The sequence below is a fragment of the Daucus carota genome, chromosome 3 (genome assembly GCF_001625215.2).
Source record: "Daucus carota subsp. sativus chromosome 3, DH1 v3.0, whole genome shotgun sequence".
NCBI classification, from domain to species: Eukaryota; Viridiplantae; Streptophyta; class Magnoliopsida; order Apiales; family Apiaceae; genus Daucus; species Daucus carota.
Window position 1 is genome coordinate 59,015,509 of NC_030383.2, and position 27,306 is coordinate 59,042,814.

The window sequence follows — 27,306 nt, forward strand, 5'->3', positions numbered from 1 at the left end:
GACGAATCTTAATTTTATTTGTGTTTTTTTTAAAAAAATAATCATGTTCCTACATTGTCCTTTTCCTCCAATTTTTTTGGATTGATTGTGCACAAAAACATGTAACTTAAATCGGTGATAGTGGTCTATAACTACCCTTGTTTGTAAGGACCTTTATTTTTTAATACTGTATAAACAACTTTCACTTAAAAGTTGCTTAAACGGAGCGAACAGATTATGCGTGAGCAATTTTTTCCTGTATATAAAATAAATCATATAAAAATTAACAACAAACATGTACGATGAACAAAACAAATATTATAAAAGAATAATCAATAAATATACATCAATAATAGTTAATTCATTGATATCATTAACAAACTTACATCACTAATAGTTAATTTATTGATATCATCCATCAATATCATGTGAAGACTATATTCTTTTTCCGTATTTGGATTTGTTGACTCCCATAGTCTATAACACATTTGCTTGTAACAATCATTATTTTTTTTAATATTGTATAAATAGCATTCACTTATCGTTGTAGAAGAACGACACAACCGAGTTAGAAATCGAGCAAGATAACTATCACCAGAGAAAGATAAGGTTGTGGTTAGGGGTGAGCATTCAGTTCGGTTAACCGAAAACCGTACCGAATAACCGAATTTTTTTCGGTTCGTTTAACCAAATTATATAATTCGGTTCGGTTTTCGGTAGTGAAATTTTTGAAATTCGGTTATTCGGTTATTAACCACGGTTAATCGAAAAACCGATCTGTTAACCAAATTTTCAATATTTATTATATTATTAGTATTAATATTACATACATATTAGTTATTTTACTTTTTATAGTTGTTATCTGAAGTGTCAATCCTACAGCTTCAGTAAGCTTCATCTGCAATTCACTCTTGGGCAGTTTAATTTGTTATTCACTCTGCTTAGATTTACCAATGGACAAAGCAAAGCATGAGAAACTTAGCTTCTGGCTCTGGCCGACGTCCGTGAGTTTGCATAAAAGCATAAGAGATCACTTAATATTTGCTTAGTTTTGGACAAATGAATTAGTTTAATAAATCTGGATGTAACATGAATTCATATCAAAGCTGCAGTAGATATTAGCAGGGAAATAGTTTAAAATTCAGTTTTCGGTAATAACCGAAATAATAATTTCGGTTTCGGTTACAAACCGAAAGAATTTCGGTTCGGTTTTCGGTAGTTAATTTCTGTTTATTTCGGTTTCGGTTAAACGAAAAAAAGTTCGGTTTCGGTTAACCGAATACTCACCCCTAGTTGTGGTATTGAAAGATAGAAGGTTGTGTTTAGATGATCGAAAACCCTACAATCTATAGGGGTATTTACAGGTGTTGAGAGACTTGTGTGCTACTCTTTCCCATAATTAAATAATCTGAAACAAAATCAGATTAAAACTTTTAAGTTACTATATTCCATAAATAATCTGAAACAAAATCAGATTCTAAAACTTGCTTCTAATATACCCGAAACTGAAAAAGGTAGTTCTAAAAATCAGATTAAAACTTTCAAGTACTATATTCCATAAATAATCTGAAACAAAATCAGATTCTGAAACTTACTTCTAATATACCCGAAACTAAAAAAGGTAGTTCTAATTTTTGATATTTTTCATCCAAAAATTCCAGAAAATTAGAAAAATAGAACGGAGCGATGTGAGAGGCGCCACCTACACGCCCTTCGCTTCTCCTTTATATAAGTATATTGATGATTTTATTTATACTTATGGAATTCATTTATCTCTATAATATTGTCACGTGTTTTTTTAATAGTTTAGTATTATAGAGTTAAGTTCTATGGAGTACATAAAAACATTGGAGTATTGGAGTACAAATCATAATTTTTTAGTTTGATCCTATATAATATCTTTGATTATCCAAATTTTGATATAATCTATTATTTATAAGTTGTCTTGCACATAATTGTCAATTAATCATTAATATCTTTCAACTTTAACAAGTATTAAGATTATTGTTCTGCTTATTAGTTATATTGCAGAACATAGAATCCTATGATTTATAAAAGTAATTATTCTACCATTTAATCATGATGTTTATGTTGCAGAACATAATGTGCATGTTGTCAAATATTTACAAATATTATTGGACTAAAAAAATTGAAATTTAGATGACTAGATTACATTTTATCAAATTTTGTACTCCAATACTCCAATTTTTTTTGTACTCCATAGAACTTAACTCTAGTATTATATATATTATAAATATTATAAATAAGTATAAAATGTTTTCGGATGAGCGAATGTTGGGTCCGAATGTGTCAGGAGAGTAAATCCATCATTTTCATGAGTCTAGAAAATGCGAAGAAACAAAAATGAAAATTGCGTCTCTTTTTGCAAACTTCTTAAAGTGAGAAGAAACTTTTGTTACAATATAAAATTTGTAACTTCAAGTTTTAGATTTTATTTTGTTTTTGTATATCACAACATACGTTTTGAAATTAATCTTTTTATCTTTTGTTATTAAAAGTTCTTGAATTCAGTGCAAAATGCCGAGAAAAGGTGAAGAAGAACCTATCAAAATATGCGGGAAAATAAAACTGAACATTTTTTTTTTTTTTGAGAGAAACTGAACATATTTTATTAGTAATTGGCATGGCATCAGAAAATACTCGCCAACCGGGACAGCCTATTTTCTCGTATGCTTGTTCAATAAATTTAAATTTATGGTTTAGTTTAATTATCTTATATGAATATATTAAATGTTTATAGAGACATGTCTTTGTCGATGTGAAAAATTCTAAATGTTTAGCTGTATTCACTCGGTTGGAATGAAGAAAAAATTAAAGAAAATATCAATTATTTTGATTACTTCGATCATTGTTTTCTACTCCCTCCGTCCGTCCCTCTGGGATATATACGTTTCTTTTGGATACGGAGATTAAGAAAACTGTATAAAGTAATGTAAAATGATGAGAAAGAGAAAGGAACGTAGATAAAGTAGTGGGACCCATTAATATTTAAGTGATAGATTTGGAAAAGTAGATGAAAGTATTGGGTGAGTGGGATTTTTATATTATAAAATTTTATTATTTTGGGAAAGTTTTGAAATGTATAGAATTGAATGGGACATCCCGAATAGGAAAGTGTATAGAAATCAGAGGAACGGAGGGAGTAACTATTTGAACTAGAAATAAAACTCATATGAATAAAGTCTCATTCCACTTATACATATTTATCCTTACAATTTTTATTGTAAGAAATTTAGACTCGTTCATGTCTTGTCATTATCATCGCATATTTTTTTTCCATAAAATTTCTATATAATTTTCATTACATTTTTTTCTTGTTTCATTTCATCCAGGTGAACGGAATTTTAATATTTGTTAGAAGAAATGAAATGAATACTAAAAATACATCTAAAAAATAATTGCTTCATGGAATATACTCCCTCCGTCTCACAATACATGTCTCTTTTGGAAGAAATTTTTGTCCCATAATACTTGTCCACTTTTAGTTTCCAATGCAAATATATTGATATTATTCCAAAATTACTCTCCTTGAAAGTTGTATAACAATTAATAAGGGTTGAATAAGAGTCTACATTCATGCATTTATTAAGGGTATAAGTGAGAAATATTTATATAATTAATGTTTTCTTAATATGCGTAATTATTTCAAAAGAGACATGTATTGTGGGACGGAGGGAGTAATTGAGAACTGATTTTATTTTTTCTACAAGAAAACAATATATAAAACCAAGCCCTTCAACATTAAAAAGAATTCTTGTTTTTATAAGAAAAAAGCTTATACATGAGTCATGACCATTAAAATATCTTCATTATTGTAGAAGGACGAAAGTAGTATTAAATAATTATGGAAATCATCGTCGATAGGTCATCATCGGTCATTTAATGCTCCTCCGAGTCTCCGTGGTATTTTAACTTTTGCACCCGTAATAAATATTTATATTTCACTGTCTTTTCTCGAAAAAAATTTATTATACACATTTCATTCAAGGCAAAGAAATATTATAAATCCGACTCAAAAAAGTATAATTTTTATTTCAGATTGGATAATGTCCTATCCACAAAATTCTATTTGGGTTCGAGTTATCCATTATACGTGAATCATCAGACCCAAAATACTTTTATACATAATATATAAATTAATATTATATCATTACGTACATTTTTCAAGTATTTATATATTAACAAAATTATTCACTTATGATTCTATTAAATTATTATTAATGATAAATTATTTGATAAAAATAATTAAATTTAGTTTTATCTTGAATAATTTGGTTCATTTTGGATTGATGGAATACTCAATTTAAATTCTCAACCCATTTTGAGTTGGGTACAAAAGCTGGATCTGTAAGATAGCTCCACTCGAACGTGACCCATTATCCGAAACCATCACCCAAGTAATACCCAATCATGTAATTACACGTATTTTATTGTACAGTTTCTTTGTAAGCATGCAGAAATTTCTTGTGGTATTTTGACTATATTGTCCCATTTCGATCAGCAATCTTATAAATATACGGCGGATTGTGATTTGGAGAAATATATTTCATCAGCTACTCGGGAAGGACTCGCACAAGTTCTCCCTCTTCAGTTTTCAGCTTGTTCTCTCCAAGCAGGTATGTCTACTACTTCACTTCATCACTTATCTTATGTTTATTTACATAAACAACGCGGCAAGTATGTTTCAGCAGTCGTATGTTGTGGACCTGACCCGTACATGTATGTGCGTAAGTCAGTTTAAACTGGGATTAAGTTTCCAGGAACTGAATAGCTTCTTGGTTTGTTGTTAAAGTAGTTCAGTCAGCTGTTTATGTGCTCCTGCTTGCTATTTTCATGTATCGAAAACTATTGCAGATCAGATGGACATTCATGGCTGCCCTTTATGATATATGCCTAATAAATCGTGGGTGCTTATCTTTCTTTGTCATTGAGGATATCTTTTACTCAAATTTGTTTAGGGGTCGATTCAATTTAGGAGTTTATTCGGTTTTAACCGATTAATAATGATAAATGTTTCAAAAAAAAATTAAAAAAAATAATGATAAATGAAGTGTAGAAAGTAGTTGATTTAAATTCAATTCAGAGTTTAGCGGAATTGTGGTAACATATCGTTGAGTAATTAGAGTTTTTAAGATTTAATTAAGAACAGATAGTTCTAAATTTCGGACAGATGGAGTAACACATGGAGTATAATTTCAGAGTAAATTTGAACTAATGGTGTCCGGTCATATATGGGTAATGGAGATGTGTGGTGTCATTTTTGGGTTTTGTCTCCGCATTGGTGGTGTCATTTTTGAGCTTGATTTTTGTTGGTGATTTATGCTATAAATTGTCACTCCAATTTGAGCAGATTTTCTTTAATGTCTGAAGTTGAATCCTTGCTTTGAACCTTATGATTTCTGCTGTTAAACTTACATGCAACTGACATATTTACTTTCTCCCAGTTATGACATTAAAGGTAGCACTGGCAGTAGCTGTATGTCTCGTAGGCTGGGCATATGTTGCAATACTTAAGCCGCCGCCCACCAAAGTTTGTGGAACACCAGGTGGCCCTCCTGTTACTTCTCCGCGAGTAAGACTCTCTGATGGCAGACATCTAGCTTACAAAGAGGAGGGCGTTCCCAAAGAAGACGCTAAGCACAAAATCATAATTATGCATGGCTATGGTAGTTCCAAAGATTTCAATCTCATTTTTTCTCAGGTAAATTACACTAATTTCTAACTTACAGTGGCTTTTATGAATTTTTTACTTGGTATTTCCTCCTATGTAATTTGCCCTATGTGAAGTCCGGTTCTTGCAATATTTAATGTAATACGCTAATAGCTGTGTTTTAATATTCAGGAAGTCATAGACAACCTCCAGGTATATCTGCTGTCATTTGATAGAGCTGGTTATGGAGAGAGTGATCCAAATCCAAAGCGCTCAGTAAAGAGCGAGGCATTTGATATACAAGAACTGGCAGACAGATTGCAGATCGGCACTAAGTTTTATGTAATTGGAGTATCAATGGGAGGATACTCTGTTTGGAGTTGCTTAAAATACATACCACACAGGTATGGACTTAATTTTATCTTCTACGCTGTTGCTTCATATTTTTGCTTCCTTCCCAATATCTGTTTTTTTGCAGATTGTCAGGAGCTGCACTAGTCGTTCCAGTTGTGAACTTCTGGTGGCCCAGTGTTCCTACAAGTCTGTATAAAGAAACCTTGGGTTCTCTACCCTTTCAAGATCAAATGGCAATGCGGGTTGCTCATTACACCCCTTGGCTCTATAACTGGTGGCTAACTCAAAAATGGTTCCCTTCTTTCTCCATCCTGCAACCAAACAGCCCCCTTTTCAGCGACTCGGATAATGAGGCCTTTAAAAATCTGCTGAGCATCATAAATTTAGATAAGGTATATCTTGTATTACTCTGATCGTATCACAAGGTCTTTAACGTTCTGTTTAGAAATTGAAAATTATATGCAATACCGGGGCTTACATCTGTCAGCAGTCTGCATCTTTGAAACATTCCAGGAAACTCTAATTCACATCTTTTTTTAAGTTTTATTACAAGTATTTTGCTTAATCAATCCAACTGAGATTTAGATGTTTAGGTATGCGTTTCAAGCATATAGTTTCCGGTCAAGCAAAAGCTAGTAGAGTTAAAAAAATTTTGTGCCTACTGTTCACTCTTTTAGCTCATTACATCACTGTGTATTATTCAGGTGATGAATTATAAAGCACGACAGCAGGGTGATTACGAGTCTTTGGTCCGGGACATGATTACTGGGTTCGGAAACTGGGAGTTTGATCCTGCTGATATCGCAAATCCATTCCCTAACAACGAAGGCTCAGTTCACATTTGGCAAGGCCTTGATGATAAGATAATTCCATATCAACTTAACCGTCATGTCTCAGAAAAGCTTCCATGGGTTCGTTACCATGAGATTACTGATATTGGACACCTTTTAGCATTTAAAGGCAACAATTCTGATGTCATTTTGCAAGAATTAGTACTTGGATGAATTAGAAGTTTTCGCATAATGGTAAGCTGGTATTCTTGATCAATAACTTGTCTTTCTGATTGTAATCCGCGTGACTGGTTTATGTTTTCGCGTAGTCTTGATTCCTAGTGTACTTCTGATTTATGTATGCATCATGAAAAGTTTTAAAGATAATTCTGGCATTTTGGTTATGGATTCGCTTCAAGAATGCAGAATAAGATATCTTGTTTTATACCTGAAACTAGAAGTGATCAGACATGATATGAAGAGTAAATTAGAATGATATGAACAGCCTCTCTACTTTAAGTAGGGGCATGGTCTGCGTACATCTTAGCCTCCTCAGACCTGCTCTAAGCGGGATATACTGAGTATGTTTGATTTGGTTTTGTATACTATTTTGAATATATAAGAAAGAAGGTTATAGATAATTGAATATAAAGAAATCTGAGGCTCTTCAGAATTGCGATTGGATGTGGGAGAGGCTCTCCCAGTAGCCTTTTTGTTATTGCCCTCTATCCAAAGACAGAGAATTCGAATCTTGTGGAATGTGTGGGAGAGTCCTGAGTATCAGATATAAGCACACTTAAAACCCCCCATGATTATGTTTATTATTTCTCCATGGATAAAAAACCATCTCATCCTTCTGTTCATCCTAATTATAAACGAAACAAGTGTATGATAATAAATTCAGAGGTTTCTAGAATAATCAAAATATGAAAATAAGTGATGTTAAGCGGGTGTATTCGATTGGGATTTTAATGGATTGTTTTTAGTCCATGGATTTTAATGTATTGTATGTGATTTTGATTTTATACGGACTCTTGATAAAATGTCGCACAGTTGATAGGATTTAAGCACAATGTTTCAAAATCCCAGTGAATTTGGTGGGATTTCAAAAAACTTAAAATACATTGAAGAATGTCACAAAATCCATCATCTTATGAAATCCATCAGCATTTGAATACCATCAGATTTTAATGGATTTTAAACAATCACAATTGAATACCATCAGATTTTAAAGCATAATTTAAAATCTCAATTCAATACCACCAGATTTTGTAGTATAATTTAAAATCCCAATTGAATATCTCAAGATTTTAATGGATTCCAAACAATCCCAATCGAATATCCTCGGATTTCATGAATAAAAAAAAATGATTTAAAATCTCAATCCAATACACCTCTCTAAATTAATTTGTGACGCTGGACTAAGTGGTATCTCAACTTGAATTTTTTTTTTAAATGGTTGCCCACCCTATTTATATAGGGATCAAATTAAGCTTTTTCTGTATGATTGTTTAGGAATTAGGAATATGTTTGAAATTAGTTAATTTTATCTTATAATCATATTCGCGTTATGATATCTTCTGGATTTGAAAGATGTTGTTGAGAAATATTATCTTTAATTAATTATATATTATTTTCTCAAAGTAAGAAAGTAATTATTGAGACTATTGTTAATAGATTATTATTTAAAAATTTGGAAAATTATTAAGTCATACGAAAATAAACAGTAACACTTTCTACATGAAAATAATATATATAACAAAAGCCCTGCAACATTTTAGAAGACAAAGGAATTATTTTTCTATAAGAAAAATTAAGACGTAGATATATCTCGGTTAAAATAGAGTATGTGGGAGTAAAATGTTGGCAAATCATGTCCTTATTTTAAAAAAAGTAAGAAAGCTATTTTCGTAAAAATTATTAGGTTATTGTAAAATAAAATATTGTGTGACATGTAAGTAAAAAGTACTTTGATCCATAATTTTTTTAGGGACTCATTTTAGTCTTAAAATCCTCCGTCATTGAATAATGTGAGCATTTTTCCAACACAAACTCAAATCTAGAGATCATAAAATCCATTCTTTTAATTTTAATATAAAACTAAATTATGTGAAATAATATGAATACATAGGAATGAAAAGAGGAAATGACACAGTGGAATAATCGTTATTTAGGTGTCATTTGTTAACGGGTGAACGTTTCAAAACTGAACTGGATGGGACATTTCCTCTCGTTCAATCTGTTTGTTAAAATCTTTTACACCTGAACGACACCGAGAATTAGCTGGACGACTGGTGTTACGAAACTTGGTTGAACCGTCCAGATAGCAGATGCCCACGACCTTGAGTTTGCCTGATCTTCTTGTAATAAATTTTATTTATACTAATAACACAAAACTTTTGTTCATTAATAATTTTAAAATGAAAGAAATATATATTTTGCCATCAAAATTTATATATTAATTATAAAATTATAATAAAACATATAATAATGGTTGATAGTCATGACTAAAATAAATTTAATAAAGTGAACCACTATAAAATGAATACCTTAAATTTTGAAAAATTATACTCTCTCTATTTTTTAATATATGACGTTTTATTTTTGTCACACACCTTTAAGTGTTTTGACTGGACAGTTAAAATTTTATAGTGAACCACTATATATAAAATGAATACCTTAAATTTTGAAAAATTATACTCTCTCTATTTTTTAATATATGACGTTTTATTTTTGTCACACACCTTTAAGTGTTTTGACGGGACAGTTAAAAATATTATTTTTGGAATAAAAATATGTAATCAAAATTTTAATTCACAAAACACGTCCGTTAAAAATAATAATTTTTACTATCGCTCAACCCACGTAAAAGTACGTGTCCAAGTCAAAAGTGTCATATAAAAAAATCTGAGAGAATATAAATTTGTGTTCAGAACTTTACAAAAAAATAATTAACAAACAATATTATCACTTCCGTTCAGATTAGTTATCATTCAGAAATTCCAGCCGTTCAGAAAATTTTGTTCAGATTTAACAAATGACCCCTTACTGTCCGAGTAATAATAAATATCATGAGTGTAGATATAAGAACCACACTCTTTTCCGTTTCCATTCACCCAAAATTTTGAAAACACGATAATTTTTTATTTTTTTTATCAAATAGGATTGTATTAAATCATCAAATCATCCGATTAAAGGATCTCCAACAATAAAAATGAAGAAAACGAGAATACAATAAAGCTATTCAGCTCAGAAGTACGAGCTACCCTGTTCGTCTGCTTTTTAGCATGACTGAGAGACAATTTACGATTATCCCTTGATATATCTCCACACTACCACACTGACTAGTGAATCACTTTCGATTATGACAATACCTTCTAGTAACTCCCAGGATTAGGGGTGAACACGGGTTGAGTCGGTCGGATTAGGGGGAGTAAAACGACCTAACCCAATTAGTTCGGTTTATAAAAAATTAACCCATTGACTAAAAAACATATACATAACCCAACCTTGCTAATTAAAATTCGGGATGGGTTGGTTCGGTTTGGGCCGGGTTTCACAAGAAAAAAAGAAAAATCTGCCCCTGTCAATGATGCAAATCTGCCTGCACTTCATAATACATAACAAAATGTTGTCCAAATAAACATCCATTCCAGTTATGAATTAACATAGCTTTCTATTATATTTAGTTATCAGAAGTTCAGAGCAATTCTAGTTTTAGCATCTGGTGAGTTGTAAATGAATTTACAAGTTGATTGGTCGTTCAACAGTGTGTACAAAGATTGAGGATAAAATTGTGCATAAAACTCAGAAAACAATTCAGAATTGCTCATAAAACTGCTTCAGAATTCTGTTAAAAATAACTAAAAACCGTTTATTTTAGTTGTTTGTATAAACGGGTTGAGTCGGGTTGGTTAAGGGTTATAATATGTTAAACTCTAACCCAACCCAATTTATTCGGGTTTTTTTTAAATTAACCCATTTAATTATCGGTTTCATATGGTTCGGTTTAATCGGTTGAAAAGAGGGTTGGTTTGGGTGGGGTTTTGCGGTTTGGGTTGGTTTTGTTCACCCCTACCCAGGACCACAACAGCGCTTCTAGATGCCAGTTGACTCAGCTTCTATAAACAGTTGACTCAGCTTCTATAAAGAGCCTGCAAACCTCAATGTTTCCCCGCAATGAACTGGCCATGGTGATCTCTTAAAATAAGAAAATATAAATAAATAAAAATGTTGATGTAAAGTTTGAACGATATTGGTAAACATATCATTGTCAATTGGTCAACATCAGTTAAACTAATGCTCCTCAGAGCCTCCGGCAGTATTTAACTTTTGCACCCATAATAAAAAAATCTATACTTATATATATCACAGTCTTCTCTCAAAAGAATTTAATTATTAAAATATTTCAGTCAACAAAAGAAGCAACAAAAGAAGCATCGTAAAGTATTAACTTTGTTCGGTACCCAAGTCGGCTAGATGACAATTGTGTTTGTGTGACATATATTTGTTACACCTACTAATGATACCCAATCAGCTAATTACACGTTTTTTTATTGTACAGTTTCTTTGTAAGCATGCAGAAACTTCTTGTGGTATTTTGACTATATTGTCCCATTTCGATCAGCAATCTTATATATTTATATACGGCGGATTGTAATTTAGAGAAAGGGTACTATCATCAGCTGCTCGGGAAGGACTCGGACAAGTTCTCCCTCTTCAATTTTCTGCTTGTTTTCTTCAAGCAGGTATGTGTACTACTTCACTTTTATCTTATGTATTATTTACGTAAACAGCGCGGTAAATATGTTGTAGCAGTCGTATCCTGTGAACCTGACCAGTAATGGCCAGTAAATGTATGTGTGTAAATTTACACTTGGATTAAAAGGCTGTCTGGATAAGTTTAGAATAAGTTTTTTTGCTTAAAGTGAATTAGAAGTTAGAAGCAAGTTAAGAATTATAATTGATTAAAGTGTTTGAGAAAGAATGAGTTAGTATTCTCATCTCGACTTTTTACACAAACAGTATGAGTAAGTGATTCTGACCAAACACCAAGTTTCCGGTGAACTGAATAGCTTCTGGGTTTGTTTTTAAAGTAGTCCAGTCAGCTGTTTAGGAGCTCCTGCTTGCTATTTTCATGTATCTAAACTATTGTAGATGGACATTCATTGCTGCCCTTATGATATAAAACTGTCGGTGCTCATGTTCTTTGACTTTAGAGATATCTTGTTCGGGGGTCGATTCAGTTCAGAGTTATAATCGGTTTCAACGGATTAATGATAATCAATGAAGTCTAATAGATAATAGTTGACTTAAATTCGACCCTGAGTTTAGCGGAATTGTGGTAAAATCTTGTAGAATTGGTTTTTACTTTCTTGTAGTAGGTGGTACTAGACGAATTGGCCTTTTTTTACTTTCGGGTTTTTGATCATGTATGTGTTCATAAAATGTGTCAGACTTGCTCAAATATAATGAAACTGAATGTCATTTTGACTGATGGCGCAGATGTTACTGACATATCACAAAATTTAGAACAATTGTGTATATTTCACACAATATGTTCACAGTCAAAATTTAGGAACCAATTGGGTAACACATTTGGACTAATGGTGTCCGGTCATATTTGGGTAATGGAGATGTGTGGTGTCATATTTTGTTTCGTGTCTCGGTATTGGTGGTGTCAATTTTGAGTTGATTAGTGTTGGTGATTCATGTTAGAAATTGCCACTCCAATTTGTGCAGATTTTCTTTAACGTCTGAAGTTGAATCCTTGCTTTGAACCTTATGATTTCTGCTGTTAAACTTACACACAACTGACGTAGTTACTTTCTCCAGTTATGACATTAAAGGTAGCACTGGCAGCAGTTGTATGTCTCGTAGGCTGGGCATATGTTGCAATAATTAAGCCGCCTCCCGCCAAAGTTTGTGGAACACCAGGAGGCCCTCCTGTTACTTCTCCGCGAGTGAGACTCTCTGATGGCAGACATTTAGCTTACAAAGAGGAGGGAGTTCCGAAAGAAAACGCCAAGTACAAAATCATAACAATGCATGGCTATGCTAGTTCCAAAGAATTCAATCTCATTTTTTCTCAGGTAAATTATACTCATTTCTAACTTACAGTGGCTTTTAAAAAAAATTACTTGTTTTTTCCTCCTATGTAGTTCGCCTTGTATCAAGTCCGGTTCTTGCAATTTTTAATGTAATATGCTAATAGCTGTGTTATAATATTCAGAAACTCATAGACGACCTCCAGATATATCTGCTGTCATTTGATAGAGCTGGTTATGGAGATAGTGATCCAAATCCAAAGCGCTCAGTAAAGAGCGAGGCATTTGATATACAAGAACTGGCAGACATATTGAAGATCGGCTCTAAGTTTTATGTCATTGGAGTATCAATGGGAGGATACTCTGCTTGGAGTTGCTTAAAATACATACCACACAGGCATGTACTTACTTTATCTTCTACGCAGTTGCTTCATATTTTTGCTTCCTTCCCAATAACTGTTTTTTTGCAGATTGTCAGGAGCTGCACTAGTCGTTCCAGTTGTGAACTTCTGGTGGCCCAGCGTTCCTACAAGTCTGTATAAAGAAACCTTGGGTTCTCTAACCTTTCAAGACCAATTGGCAATCCGGGTTTCTCATTATGCTCCTTGGCTCTATTACTGGTGGCTAACTCAAAAATGGTTCCCTACCTTCTCCATCGGTCAACCTAACAGCCCCCTTTTCAGTTACTCGGATCATGAGGCATTTAAGAATATGCTTAGCATCATAGGAAGTAAGAAGGTAAATAATTTATTCATGATAATAATATTAATTCAGTGGGCTAAGCAGTTTTATTTTTAATTACGTACTAGAACAGAGTTTTATTGCATTATGATTTGTTTTTGCTATAAATTAATTATTACTCTTAGGGTAACACAAATTAGGAAAGTATCTGTGTTTCTACGGGGTAGATGCATTTGTGATGTATGTCCCTATATTTAGGAGATTTTGCAACAATGTCGATGTGTGAAAAAATAATTACTTCCAAGTGGCACGCTGTTTGTGGAACATAGGTGTACTGTTCTAGGATCATTCTTTATCGACTTAGCACCTCAAACTCATCGTCTGTTGCATGTTTGGAAATGACAGATCATAGAACATTGCTGGAATCATTTGATGGGAGATAATACTTGTTGAAGTGTATATACATTACTCTGATTGTATCACAAGGTCTTTAATGTTCTGTTTAGAAATTGAAAATTATATGCAATACCAGGGCTTACATCTATCAGCAGTCGGCCTCTTGAAACATTCCAGGAAACTCTAATTCACATCGTTTTTAAGTTTTTTGAATAAGTATTTTGCTTGGCCAATGTCATTGAGATTTAGAAGTCTAGGTATGTGTTTCAAGCATATAGTTTTCGTCAAGCAAAAACTAGAAGAGTAAAGAAATTTTGTGCTGACTGTTCACTCTTTTATCTGATGTATTATTCAGTTGACGAATGATAAAGCACGACAGCAAGGTGATTACGAGTCTTTGGTCCGGGACATGATTACTGGGTACGGAAACTGGGAGTTTGATCCTACTGAAATTGCAAATCCTTTCCCTAACAATGAAGGCTCAGTTCACATTTGGCAAGGCTTTGACGATAAGATAATTCCATATCAACTTAATCGTCATATCTCAGAAAAGCTTCCATGGGTTCGATACCATGAGATTCCTGATAGTGGACACCTTTTGGCATTTAAAGGCAACAATTCTGATGTCATTTTGCAAGAATTAGTACTTGGATGAAATAGAAGTTTCCCGTAGTGGTAAGTTGGTATTCTTGATCAATAAATTGCCTTTCTGATTGTAATCCGTGTGACTGATTTATGTATTCGCTCAGTCTTGATTCCTGGTGGGTACTTCTGATTTATGTATGCATGAAACTTTTTAAGATAAGCTAATTCCATATAAATGAAATTGTTCTGCTTCGCATAACTTTCAATGGAATTATTACTACCATGCATGAAATTCCTGTGCGGGAAACCAACTTGCTCAATTTTCCTGGCATTTTGGTTATAGATTCACTTCAAGAATGCAGAATGATATATATCTTGTTTCATAGCTGAAACTAGAATTAGAATTAAGATAAGCTTAATGGTTGAAGAAGAGTTAAAATAGTAACTGACAGTCCTGTTCTGAATATACAAGGAAGAAGGTTACAGAATATAGACATATCCGAGTCGCCTTTGACATAGTCGTATTGCCTTCTTCCGCTATCTAGAAGTTGAGAATTTGAATCTTGTGGAATGTGTGCAAGAGTCCTGACTATCAGATATATATAAGCACACAGCCTGGTTAAAAGTTGTTGAAGTGGTTATGCCCTGAAGATTGCAGCATATGCAAGCCTGTGCTGGTTGTTTGGCATGAACCGTCATTCCCGATCAGGTTTCTGCAAAATGTACATTATATTCATTACTATAGAAGGGGGAAAGAAATTTATTCTGAAGATTTAATGCAGTATATCATGAATAGAGAAGAAAAAATATTAGGTTCTTACTGGTGTGGATGTGGCCGTGATGCCCAAAGGGAACTTAGTGCTCTCAGGCGGCCATAGTATTCCCCGATCACCAGAAAACATTTTGCAGCTTGTCGAACTGTAAATATCCTATGCAGTTGGTGAAGAGTTTGTTGCCTTAAGTTATCAGCCTGCAATTTATGATTAAAACTAATCATGAACAGATTGAACTTTATAGTAGTCGAAGAATCAGTGACTATAGTATGATTGACTATCAGCAGCACATGGTTCATGGACTTTATAATATTGCAGAATATCTGATAGCTCTTGTTACCTGACGAACGAAGCCTTCAAGATTGGCAAGCTTTCCAAGAGCAACAGCCATATGATGCATTCCATCGCTAACAGATCCAATGGCGATTGTATCAATTAGAGATTGTTGTAATTGATCAAGTCCCTGAGACAGGGCTGCCTCTGCCTGCTGTGAAGAATGCTGAAGGCTGTATATGTCCATGAGTTGCTGCTCAGTTAGCAAGTCCAGTTGAGATATTAACATCTGAACAGTTAGTGGTAATTGGTTAGCGAAAGTTTAAAGTGTCGGCATTGATATATGTTGATCAGAGCTAAAAATCAAACCTTAATTAGGTCTGAAGGCCTGAAGCCACCTAGCCACAGAAAGCAATGTTCAGCTGGACTAGTCCACATTCCTGTGATCAAGTGAAAGACATCTGATTTGGCTGCTACTCCTTTCAGGTGGAAAATTTCATCATAATGTGCGATGTGTCTGTCTACTATTGTCCGTAAATCACTGTCAGATAAATGTGCCTGCAATGCTGTCCGAAGCTCTGCCATGTGCCTGTGGTCATCATCCAACCATCTTGCATATTCCATGTCAAATATGGCAGCACCTAAAATTGTAGCCAATGGCAAAAATTCTAGTGTGAAGGAATTAACGTTGTCTTCTTAAGAATGTAAGGGCGACATTATATCAGACATCTTTAGTAAAAATTGACACATAAACTGTCAGAGGGATACAATGAAAGACAAACAATTAGCTTACCTTGGCTGATGTTACCGAAACCACTGCTACCTCCCAGCAGCAAACCCTGCTTTTTAGAAATATGATTAGTCACAAAACATTAACAAAATGCTGTTATTGTGATAGAAGACTTAAACATGCTGATCATAAGGACCTGAGTTTGTGACTGTTGAAGGTCCTGCTCAATCTGGGAAAGCCTTATTCTGCTAGATTCCAGCTGCTGCACATAGGCCTGCAAAAATGAGAGAAAGATCAATTCTGTAATGCTGGTTTACGATATAGGGACATGATTCTGCTATTTGTTTTTGTAGATAAAGTTACCTTCTTTCTAAGCCTGCTCTTCTTAGCTGCTTCTCGGTTTTGTGCCAAACGTCTTAATGTCTGAATCACATTCAAGAGGAGATTTTTTACTTAGAGATCAAAACTCTCTCTCTCAGAAAAGTGGAAAGATCAAACAAAGCATTTCAATTCAAAAAATAAAGCACTCAAAAAAAAGTTAATATCTAACTTATGAAGTATTAGACATAATGAATAATTTATTTTTCTTGAAATGGCCAATTACAGGTATTTAAGTACCCACGCACACAGCTTCTCCGCTCAAGGCTCGTACCCTCAGGTAAACCAGAACTAGCTACATCCAACATGTTCTTTAAAAAAAAGAACTTTCCGCATATAAGATTATATGTTATTACCTTCGCATCGGATGTTCTCTCAGATGTTGCACCAGGTCCCCTTCTCTGCAACATTAGAGGATAGTAGAGGTGTAAATAATTTTCCATTAAATTACTGATAAGCATGTCTCAGACATGATAAGAGATTAATAATGACTAAACCGTCTACTAAATCAGCTAATCATGTATACCCTTTTATATTTGAAGCTATCTAAGATAGATTAGAGTCTTAAGTCTTAACTAAATATAAGCTAAGCTACATTTATGGTATTTAGTGAGTGAGGCCAAATCAAAGTAATAATGTAAGTTATGACATGTAGAAGGAGTTCTCCTCTACTCATGACTTGCTAGACAAGGTCACATCAGAAATCCTACAAAGATCATTAGAATCTTTTTCTGTTGATTTTCCCAAGTTGAAATTTTCTTCTAAAAAAGAAAAAAGGGAAGATGGTTATAAAGATGCCATCTTTATTTCTTGGAAAATGAAAAGAGAAGTGGGAGAAATAGGGAACCTTTTCTGTGTGTTGATTTTCTGATGGTCTTGGTCTTAGACTATCACTTGCCATGAGTTTTGTCTGGTGCTGTAGTACTTGCAGATGCTTCTGGTCAAAAGACTTATAAAACTGAAGATGCTTTTTTACTTATTACAGATTCTGGTACTAAACAGCCTTTAATATTACTTTAATGTGTGTCTGATGATGATCCTTAATCAGCACTCTCTTCTCTTGATCTTGAACTGCCCTGTGTTGCAAATCAAAAAACGCCGTTAATGTATATAATACACAAGACCTGAAATTAGAAAAGTCATTTTTTCGCGAGGGAGGTCAACGTTGTTCTAAAGAAAGATTATCAGAGAATGGATTTCGAAGAGGAGCAGACAAAAGTACCGGTTGAATGAGTGCTTCCTACATATTTGCTTGCTCTTGTTCAGATATTTTAATTTACAGAAAAAACATATAACACGAAAATTTAAATTTTACAACAGACGAGCACAGTAGAATTCGGGGATAGCCTAGAGGTGCTGCAGGTCTAGCAGATGTTGCACAAAGCACTGTAGCAGAATCTATAAAAACCAGCAAAAACATATGAAATTTATCACCCACCCTCTTCCCCCATGAACAGAAACAGTCACAGATTCACATTCTAAATCCCCAGTCTCCTATGTAATTAATCAAAACTCCCATAACAAAACTACAAGAAAAATATTAAAGAACTCATACAAGGGAAGATTTTGATTTAACATTTCAGCGGTAGCAGTTTCATTTTTTCTAACTAGTAAATTTGATGCAAATAGAATAAAGAAACCTGAAGCCTACACAATCTGGCTTGAACATGAACAGACTCAGAAACCTTCTTTTCCCGGATAATTCATAAAGATTGTGTTTCGAAAACAAGAAGTTGAAAATTATACAAGAGCAAACATGAGATGAAACAGTACTGAAACACTGCAAAACTACTATGACTTACCATGCAAGAATTTTTTTTTGTAAACAATGATTAGTATCCTAAGGAGAGCATTTGTGAAATGGAAATACATATAACTCACCAAGATTTACTTAGAGGCTAAGCCTTGTTTCAGAAAGGCCTAATGAGTGAAAGACACAAGAAACATAAAAAGATCAAAGCTTTATAAATCTAAGTTGCCACCACAAAAGGGTCCCTCTATCTTGTATTTACTTTCTGTACCTTTTCTTTTTTCTGTTGAAAGAAACCTAATTGCACTTGAGGATTCTGTTGGAGTAGCTTTGTTTTATCCTCTTCTGTTGTTGTAATAATTGGTTTGTATCAGATTTTGAGATTCATCCCATGGTCAGAAGATCTTGTCCTGACAAAACTTGGCTCAGAACCTCTTTATGGCTTTGTGGGGTTTGATGATTAGGGACTAAAGTTTATATTAAAAAAAATGCACACACACACACATGTATTATATTTATTTTTGTCTGGTAGACTTTTTTGAGTTTTTATTATATAAAAAACACGGGGATGGCCCATGACAATCAATTGTGGACAACCATCTGTCGCGGATTTTTCCAGCTGAAAGATAAGTTTTTTTATTGACTGATAAAAACCGCGGATGGATGAATACATCAATAGCTTGTTAGGGACCCGCTCTAAACGATAAAAGATATAAGTAGGGTCTTTGAACTTTGGCTCCAACTCCACCCTCCATCTTTCCAGTCCCAACTGCCTTTGTCTTATAGTTGGACCTTTTGCAGGGCTCCTCCAACACATGCTACTGCTATTACTAAAATGCAGATAATTGAATATAAAAATACAATGGATCAAATTTATGGTTGTTCTCTTGGAATTTGATTGTACTACAACTACTTTTCACTGCCTTAGAAAAATAGACATTCAAAGTCTAGTTCAGATTGTTAATTATTTCAGTAAAATGTACTATTTAATATTCATGTCCTTGTTTTGATTGATCTTCTATAGATAGACAAGTAACTAGCTCTTTTGACCAAGATTACAAAATGAAGATGATGATAAATAGAAGAAACAAAGGAGGATTAACAAATGTTTTGACTTTAATATTGCTTTAGTTGTTTATGCACTTGAAACCAATAATACATTTGATAATTTTATATAACCACATTGTATAAAAGGCAGGATTAAAATACTTGATAAATAAATCCTAGAATTAGAGAAGGATTAGTGTTGTATTATTATCTCTTTTTTGATTGGTAGGCAGCATATATTCCCTTTCACCACCTAAACCTTTAAGCCATGCCATATCAAGATTCCACTAATATAAACTTGTTTCACTGAATGATACATGTGTCCTTATGTAGAGCTCCAGGGCAGAGTGGATTTAGTTATATGTTTCTCAATATATATAACACCTTTGTTAGGTGACTCTTGCGCGGAGTCGAGAGTAGGTCTGTAATTCGGGCCGAGCAAGCCGAGTTTCGAGTCGGACGTAATTTGAGCCGAGGTTAATTGAGTCAGGCGAGCCGGCTCGTTTATTTACTCGAGCCAAAACTTCTGCCGAACTCGATTAGTTTAATTTTACGAGTCGAACCGAGCTGACTCATTTAGCTAAACGAGTCAATTTTAACGAGTCGGCTCAACTGACTCGTTTAATTTTACACTTAATCGAGTCTAAACATTTACACAAACTAGACTCATTTAATTTCATGAGTCGAATCGAGCCGGATTGTTTAATTAAACGAGTATGAAATCTTGTTTGAGCCTGGCTCGTATACGCATGTGTATACTTGCTCTCCCTAAATTGACTTATGATAACCATGTAGAGGCACACAAGAGGTTAAGGGATTAATAAAAAACCTACAGGTGATAATGTGAAATTTTGATTTATGATGCATGTATCCAAACACCAAAACAATATAAAAAAAAATGTAAGTGAGAAATTGACTATGTATAATTGCGACATTATGTTGTTTCAACTACCAATCTACCATTATACTAAGGATGATTCTCTGGGGGAGGAATCATGGAGTATATGACTTGAAACTTACATGAACTATGAAATTATACAAAAGAAAATTTTAAAAAAAATATTATCCGTAAAAGATATGATACAGAGGAGCTTCTTTCTCAGATAGGAAATAGAGATCTGAGGCTAATAAATTGCATAAATTTGGATACCTCCTGCTACATGAAGTAACTAAGATAAGCTCGCTCATGTTTGCAGACTCTGAGGTTTGAAATCATCCATACTCAAAAGGAAGAACATCGACGCTGCTATGTACTGCAGGTAAAGGCCTATTGGTTGTGGCAAGTACTAGGGGACACCAATTCCTTCAACGTGTCCTTAACGTGTTCTAAAGCATCAATATCATCAAAAATATTTGATTCTGACTTAAGAGTCCCTATATCACAATCCAATTTTTCCTTCCATTCTGCAAATAGAGTTTTTTCAATAGGAATATGTTTTGGCGGAACCTTTTGTTTTTTCATCTAGTCTACCAAAAGGTCCAAAACTGTCCGCGGAAGCAAGGTGGTGGAGTGGCGGTGTTACATTGTTTCCAGGCTTCATCATCAGAAGCTCACCAGCGCCAGGCTGGGAAACCTCCTTGTGATTATTCTTCTGCGCCTGCAAAGCAATGACAACCGCATCGCCTGGCAAAATTTTAAGCTTAGTGACTTCTCTATGTGTTTTATAAACATAATTAATGGACTAGTTTTACATTGTTGTTAAGCAACTTCTAAGAGTTGATTAATTGCAAGCCTTCCCCTATTCGCCTCCTGTTTGGGCTGTCTCAGAGAGCCTAAAATAAATCCAGTAGTTATAATAGCCTGATTCAGGCGAGATGGATCCACCACTTATATCAGTATAATTTGCCCGAGATAAATCCACCAATGTCAGTATAATTTGTCTGAGAGCCTCCGATAGAACCACTAGTTATATTAGCATAATTTGCCCCATAGCCTAAAAAAGATACACCAGTTATATTAGTATAATTTGCCCGAGAGACCTAAAATAGATTCACCAGTCAATATATATTACCTACTTATATATAATAAGCGTAAGAGAGATAATTTGGTCGCATGGTCCTTTGGTCTAAAAGCTTATCATCCGTTGGATCGTATATTGAACAAATAAGCACCGTTAGATTAGAACAAAATTAATTTCTGTTTTATAAGGCAACTGATATCTACTTGCATTTTAATTCCTTTTCTGAATCCAAAACAAATTCTGTCTTTCAAGTGTTTTTGATTTTTTTATTAAATCGCTTTATAATAATTCTAATATAAAATACATTTATATTAGAACACATATTTTTAACCCCTTTTCCTAATCCAAAACAAATTATGCCTTCTACTTGCATGCATGTTTATGATTTATTTTTTTAGTCAAAAACAAATTACAACCAAAATCTTCGAAACATAAAATTTGTCAAGATCTTCTATATAAACTACTTCATATTAGCCTCATCTTAACCCCATTCTTGCGTCTTCTTCTTCAAAGATTTTAACTTGGAAATCTCCCGATGTTTCTTTTGGCCTCAATCTTAACAAAGTTTGCAACGGTTCTTTCTTCCCCAAACTTCTCTACCAAACTCACAAAGGTAATTAGCTTCTCTCTTTTTTTTACTGCTATTTGATAAATTGCTATGTATTTGTTTTATTAATTTTTTCTATTTGTCTAAATTATATTGATTTATTCAATTTTTTGTAGATAACGACATGGATTTGCATGACGAATCAAATAATATGAATGAAAAACGGAGAATTGAACGTAACAAGGGTCGTAGAGAACGGTACAGACTACGTCAAGAACAAAACAAGCAATAACAGGAACCATGTAAGTAAAGTTTAGCATGTGATATGTGCATTTAGTATGTGCGACATCAAAATTATTGATCTCTGACATGAGAACAATACAGGTAGAGCAGTAGAACAATCAATACACCAATTCTTAATGAAATTAGGTACTTACTCATCAGTTAGTAAATTACTCCAGATGATAGTGTATTGTGTAAATTTCATTTGAAAACCTATGGTCAGTGTATTCTTAATGCAAATGTGTTTTTGAGTTTTTAGTTGGCAAATTAACTTTCCAGTAGGAATATTACCAATCAAATATAAGTGAACTTAAAAAAAAAAAATTATGGAAAACTTATATTTTGGATTCAATTCAACTAAAATTTAAGATAAATTCTAAACTATACGAACATCATATAAAAATTATATAATTTACAACAGTTCTGACTATGTTTATTGGGTTGTTTATATATGGATTTATAGGCCTCCTTTAATTATAATATGTAAAAAATATATATTTTAACATTCTCATTAAAACATATATATTTGACCTAATTTAAAATTAACTATTTGAAGAATTTATTCAGCTGCTAAATAATTTTTTTATTTAATCACGTTATTCTATCATAATTTTACTTTCAATAAAAATTAGTTAAATCTAAAATATAAATCTTTATTTGACTGAAAAATTTTAATTTATTCTTTATAAATTAAATTATTTCACACCATCTAAAATATATTCAAAAATTCATAACTAATTAAAAAGTACCCGTGCCTTGCACGGGCTATAAGCTAGTATATTATATAATAAGTGTAAGGGAGATAATTTGGTCGCATGGTCCTATGGTCCAAAAGCTTATCATCCGTTAGATCATATATTGAACAAATAAGCATTGTTAGATTGGAACAAAATTAAGGAAACTGATATTTACTTGCATGTTTATCATTCCTTTTCTGAATCCAAAACAAATTCAGTCTTTCACGTGTTTTTGGTTTTTTTTAATCCAAAATAAATATTTCCTACCAATTTTAATTGTAGAATCGTATAAATCGCACCGCCACAAAATTATTTTTATCCATCGAATCGTATATTGAACAAATAAGCACCGTTAGATTAGAACAAAATTAACTTCTGTTCCATAAAACAACTCATATCCACTTGCATGTTTATAATTCCTTCGCGTGTTTATGATTTTTTTTAATCCAAAATAAATATTTTTTACCAGTTTTATCTGTAGAATCATATAAATCACACCGTCACAAAATTATTTTTATCTAATATATTTTAAAAATAATAAGCCCGATTTATGTGAGGAACGAATACAAAAACTTTTTCTTAATCAAAAACAAATTCTACCATCTTATTGCATGTTTATGATTCATCTTCTTAATTCAAAACAAATCATGTTTATCAATTTTAATCTCGAACCATAAAAATTTTTAAAAAAATATTTAAATCACATTATAATAATTCTAATATAAAATACATTTATAAATATAATCTAATAGGAGTTGGCGTCACATATTCTACTTAAAATAATTTAAAATTTGATAGAAAGAATTTGATACTTTGGCATGATACATACAATTTTAATTTATTATTTATAAATTAAATTTTTTCACACCATTTAAAATATATTTAAAAAGTTTATAAATAATTAAAAAGCTCCCGTGCCTTGCACGGGCTATAAGCTAGTATATATAGGGTAGCACTCCATAGCATACCCTCTTATATGGAGTTACGTAGCACACCATTGTAAATATATACATAATATATATTCTATTATATTTTTTATGAAATATAATTGCAAATTTTGATTATTAAACCGAAAACGAAGTTATACAATTTTTTTATTCCAAAGATCATTTAAAATTATGCAATATCTCAACATGATTCTATAACAGAATAATAATCATCCAGAATAATTCTGTTGTAGAATCAGTTTCGAAATTTACTTTTTTAATCAAATTTTAAGTGTTAAATTACTTAAAATAAATTTATTTTATAGTATTCTATATTAGAATCACGTTTTATATGTATTTTATAACAGAATTTATAATAAAATTGATGATTTATAATGGCGCACTATGTAACTCCATATAAGGAGTCCCTCTCTGGAATGTTGGCCTATATATATATAAAGGAGGATGCAAGCGTCTCTAGAATTGTTCGATTCAGTATTCTTATTTTTCTTAAATTTCGGATAGAAAATATAATTATAATTCAAAAATATAAGTTTTAAGAATTCTAAAGATAATATAATTCTTTTCTTATCGAATTCTAAAAGTAATACTCTAGAATCTATTTCTAACAGTAATACAATTCTTTTTCATATTAATTTAGAAATCATAAAAATAATACGATTCTTTCTGCAAGACGGATCCATGTTAGTCGTTTCAGAGAAAACTGAATAACGTTATTACATAAATTTTTTGGACAAAAAAAGATAAAACAAGCAGTTAACCACAATATATGATGCTGCAGAGGTGGGAAAGTGGTCTAAAAATAATTTTCTTAAATTTTGAATAAGAAAATAAAATTATAATCTAAAAATTATACACAAGTACAATTTAGAAAAATTAAATTCTTATTTTCAAAAGTTATAAATTTATATTCTTATTTGATTATTTTTTTCAAATTATATATCTAAAAAAATATAAAGGAGGATGCAGTACGGTGATGGCGTCTCGGGAAACTCTCCGTTTAATTTTTCTAATTCTTTGAGAGAAAATAGGTAAAGTAGCTAAAAAATAGTAATCGTAAAAGATATATAATTCTAAGTAGTTAAGAAGTAGGAATCTTAACGCGTCTCTAGAAACTCTGTGGTTAATTTTTTTAAATTTTTTGAGAGAAAATATGTAAAACAGCTAAGAAATAGTAATCGTAAAAGAGATATAATTCTAAGTAGTTAACAAATGGGAATCTTAACAAAAATATAATAGCTAAAATTTGTGACATTCTAAATAGTTAACAGATTGAAATTTTACATTAAAAAATAGGAATCTTAAGAAAAATATAATAGCTAAAATTTATGAAAGGGATATATTTATCCAATTATGATTATAATTTTATCTAAACATAAATGATTCTTGAGAGGAAACGCGGGAGGTTACGTGGAGTCTCTAGAAACTTTCCGTTTAAATTTCTGATTTTTTGAGAGAAAATAGGTAAAGTAGCTAAAAAATAGTAAAAGAGATAAAATTCTAAGTAGTTAAGAAATAGGAATTTTAACCAAAATATAATAGCTAAAATCTATGAAATTCTAAGTAGTGAAGAAATAAGAATCTTAAAAGAAAAGAGACAGAATTCTAAACAATTAAGAAATAGGAATCTTAAAGAAAAATATAATAGTTAAAATCTATGAATTTGGATATATTTATCCAATTATAATTATAATTTTATCATAATATAAATGATTCTTGATTAGTATTGTATTTCAGGGGAGGGCGGCCCAAATTAATTTTTATCTAAATAATAATAAATTTTCTATTAGTATTATGTTTGACGGGAAAGCGGCTAAAATAATCTTTTATCTAAGTTATAATATTATTTTTATTCAAACGGGACCACAACTTAAAATAATTTTTATCCAATTATAATCTTTAACTTTATCATAATTATAATAATTTTTATTAGTATTGTGTTTGACGGTAGGGCGACACAAACTAATATCTACATTATAATGTTTTGTTATTAGCATTGTGTTCGACAACTGAGCGGCTCAAACTAATTTTTATCTATATTATTATATTTAATTTAATCATAATTATAATAATTATTGATTAATATTGTTTTTGATATGAGGGCGGGTCAAACAATTTTTTTATTAGTATTGTGTTTGACAAGAGTGCCACTTAAACAAATTTTTATATTAATTATAATATTTTTTATTGATGATATGTTTAACGGGAACACGACTCAAAATAACTTTTATGCAATTATAATATTATTTCGTATCAAAATTTATAAAAAAGATTCTTTATTAGTATTGTGTTTTAGGGGAGGGCGGCCCAAATTAATTTTTATCTAAATAACAAAAAAATTTCTATTAGTATTATGTTTGACGGAAAAATAGGTAAAACAATTTTTTGTCTAAATTTATAAAAAATTCATAACGCCGCCCCGAAGCGCGGCTTTATTCACTGGTTTTCTTATAATTTGCCTGAGTGCCTTAAAAGTTGTACCGTAATGCTTAGCAACTAGCAAGCGCCCAAGGGCTAGAAAATTTCAAGGTGAGTGCTTTAATGTCGATGGAGCACAGGGGCTGGGATGAGGAGATTTTAGTCGACATGTTCAATGACCGTGACCAGCAATGTATTAGACGAATCCAGTTGCCCGAAAACAGTAATGAGGATGAAGCTTACTGGAGCAAAGAAGCGACGGGGCAATACACAGTCCGTAGTGCCTACAGATTACTGCAAGAGCAGAAAAATCTTTGGAGAAGGGAGGATCAGAGTAGTACGTGGAGAAAGACTTGGAGGATGAAGGCACCTCCAAAGATCCTCAACTTCATGTGGAGAGCTCTATCCAACTGTTTGCCTACCAAGGTTAGTTTGCTGCAGAAAAATATGGACGTCAACCCAGTCTGTCAAGTCTGTCGTCGAGGGGAGGAAACAGTTGAACATATTTTAGGCTCATGTGACTTGGCGGCTCAATGCTGGCAGCAAATTATCCCTCAAGTTCCTTTTAGTGGTAATATGAGTTTCTATCAGTGGTGGCAAAGAATTCTGGAGGTCTGTGACAATGAAAAAAGAGCACAAATTGCCGCAGTGTGTTGGTCGCTATGGAAAGCTAGAAATGAGCTAACCTGGAACAAGAACTTTACTCGTTTGAATGTCGTTATTGCACAAGCAAAGCAATTTCCTCTACAATGGAGTATATCCCAGAAGAGTAAACCTCAATCGCATTTTCCTTACTATGTTGAGGGAGATGGTCAGGAAGTCTGGGTTGCACCACAGATTGAATACATGAAGATTTCGGCCGATGCAGCGGTGTTTAATGAGTATAATTCTACAGGGTTGGGTCTGATTGCTAGAAACGAGAACGGGGAATTAATTCAAGCGAGGACACAGTACAAGGCTGGCATGATTTCGAGTACAAT

At 32.6% G+C, this 27,306-nt stretch overlaps 3 protein-coding genes across 5 annotated transcripts; 2 read left to right on the plus strand and 1 right to left on the minus strand.

Moving 5' to 3' along the window:
* The first annotated feature begins 4,486 nt into the window (after nucleotides 1-4,486).
* Nucleotides 4,487-7,178, plus strand: LOC108211904 (uncharacterized). Its single transcript, XM_017383621.2, has 5 exons — nucleotides 4,487-4,616; nucleotides 5,445-5,701; nucleotides 5,843-6,054; nucleotides 6,129-6,396; nucleotides 6,709-7,178. Exons 2-5 carry the CDS (start codon nucleotides 5,447-5,449, stop codon nucleotides 7,006-7,008), a joined length of 1,035 nt encoding a protein of 344 aa, XP_017239110.1. The 5' UTR covers nucleotides 4,487-4,616; nucleotides 5,445-5,446; the 3' UTR covers nucleotides 7,009-7,178.
* A 4,111-nt stretch (nucleotides 7,179-11,289) lies between these two features.
* On the plus strand, nucleotides 11,290-14,742 carry LOC108215301 (uncharacterized). Its single transcript, XM_017387735.2, has 5 exons — nucleotides 11,290-11,522; nucleotides 12,610-12,866; nucleotides 13,007-13,218; nucleotides 13,292-13,559; nucleotides 14,254-14,742. The coding sequence occupies exons 2-5, from the start codon at nucleotides 12,612-12,614 to the stop codon at nucleotides 14,551-14,553; spliced, it is 1,035 nt and encodes a 344-aa protein (XP_017243224.1). The 5' UTR covers nucleotides 11,290-11,522; nucleotides 12,610-12,611; the 3' UTR covers nucleotides 14,554-14,742.
* A 139-nt stretch (nucleotides 14,743-14,881) lies between these two features.
* On the minus strand, nucleotides 14,882-18,847 carry LOC108215302 (transcription factor TGA9). 3 transcript variants are annotated; one of them, XM_064089723.1, is made up of 11 exons: nucleotides 18,659-18,847; nucleotides 18,519-18,557; nucleotides 17,485-17,713; nucleotides 16,994-17,038; nucleotides 16,623-16,682; nucleotides 16,456-16,533; nucleotides 16,323-16,368; nucleotides 15,899-16,170; nucleotides 15,597-15,818; nucleotides 15,305-15,453; nucleotides 14,882-15,196 (listed from the first exon to the last, which is right to left on the minus strand). In XM_064089723.1, exons 3-11 carry the CDS (start codon nucleotides 17,536-17,538, stop codon nucleotides 15,103-15,105), a joined length of 1,020 nt encoding a protein of 339 aa, XP_063945793.1. In that variant the 5' UTR covers nucleotides 17,539-17,713; nucleotides 18,519-18,557; nucleotides 18,659-18,847; the 3' UTR covers nucleotides 14,882-15,102. The 3 variants fall into 3 exon arrangements, with proteins under 3 accessions (XP_063945793.1, XP_017243226.1, XP_017243227.1); XM_017387737.2 differs by lacking the exon at nucleotides 18,519-18,557; XM_017387738.2 differs by having other exon boundaries at nucleotides 18,440-18,847.
* Between the last annotated feature and the right edge of the window lie 8,459 nt (nucleotides 18,848-27,306).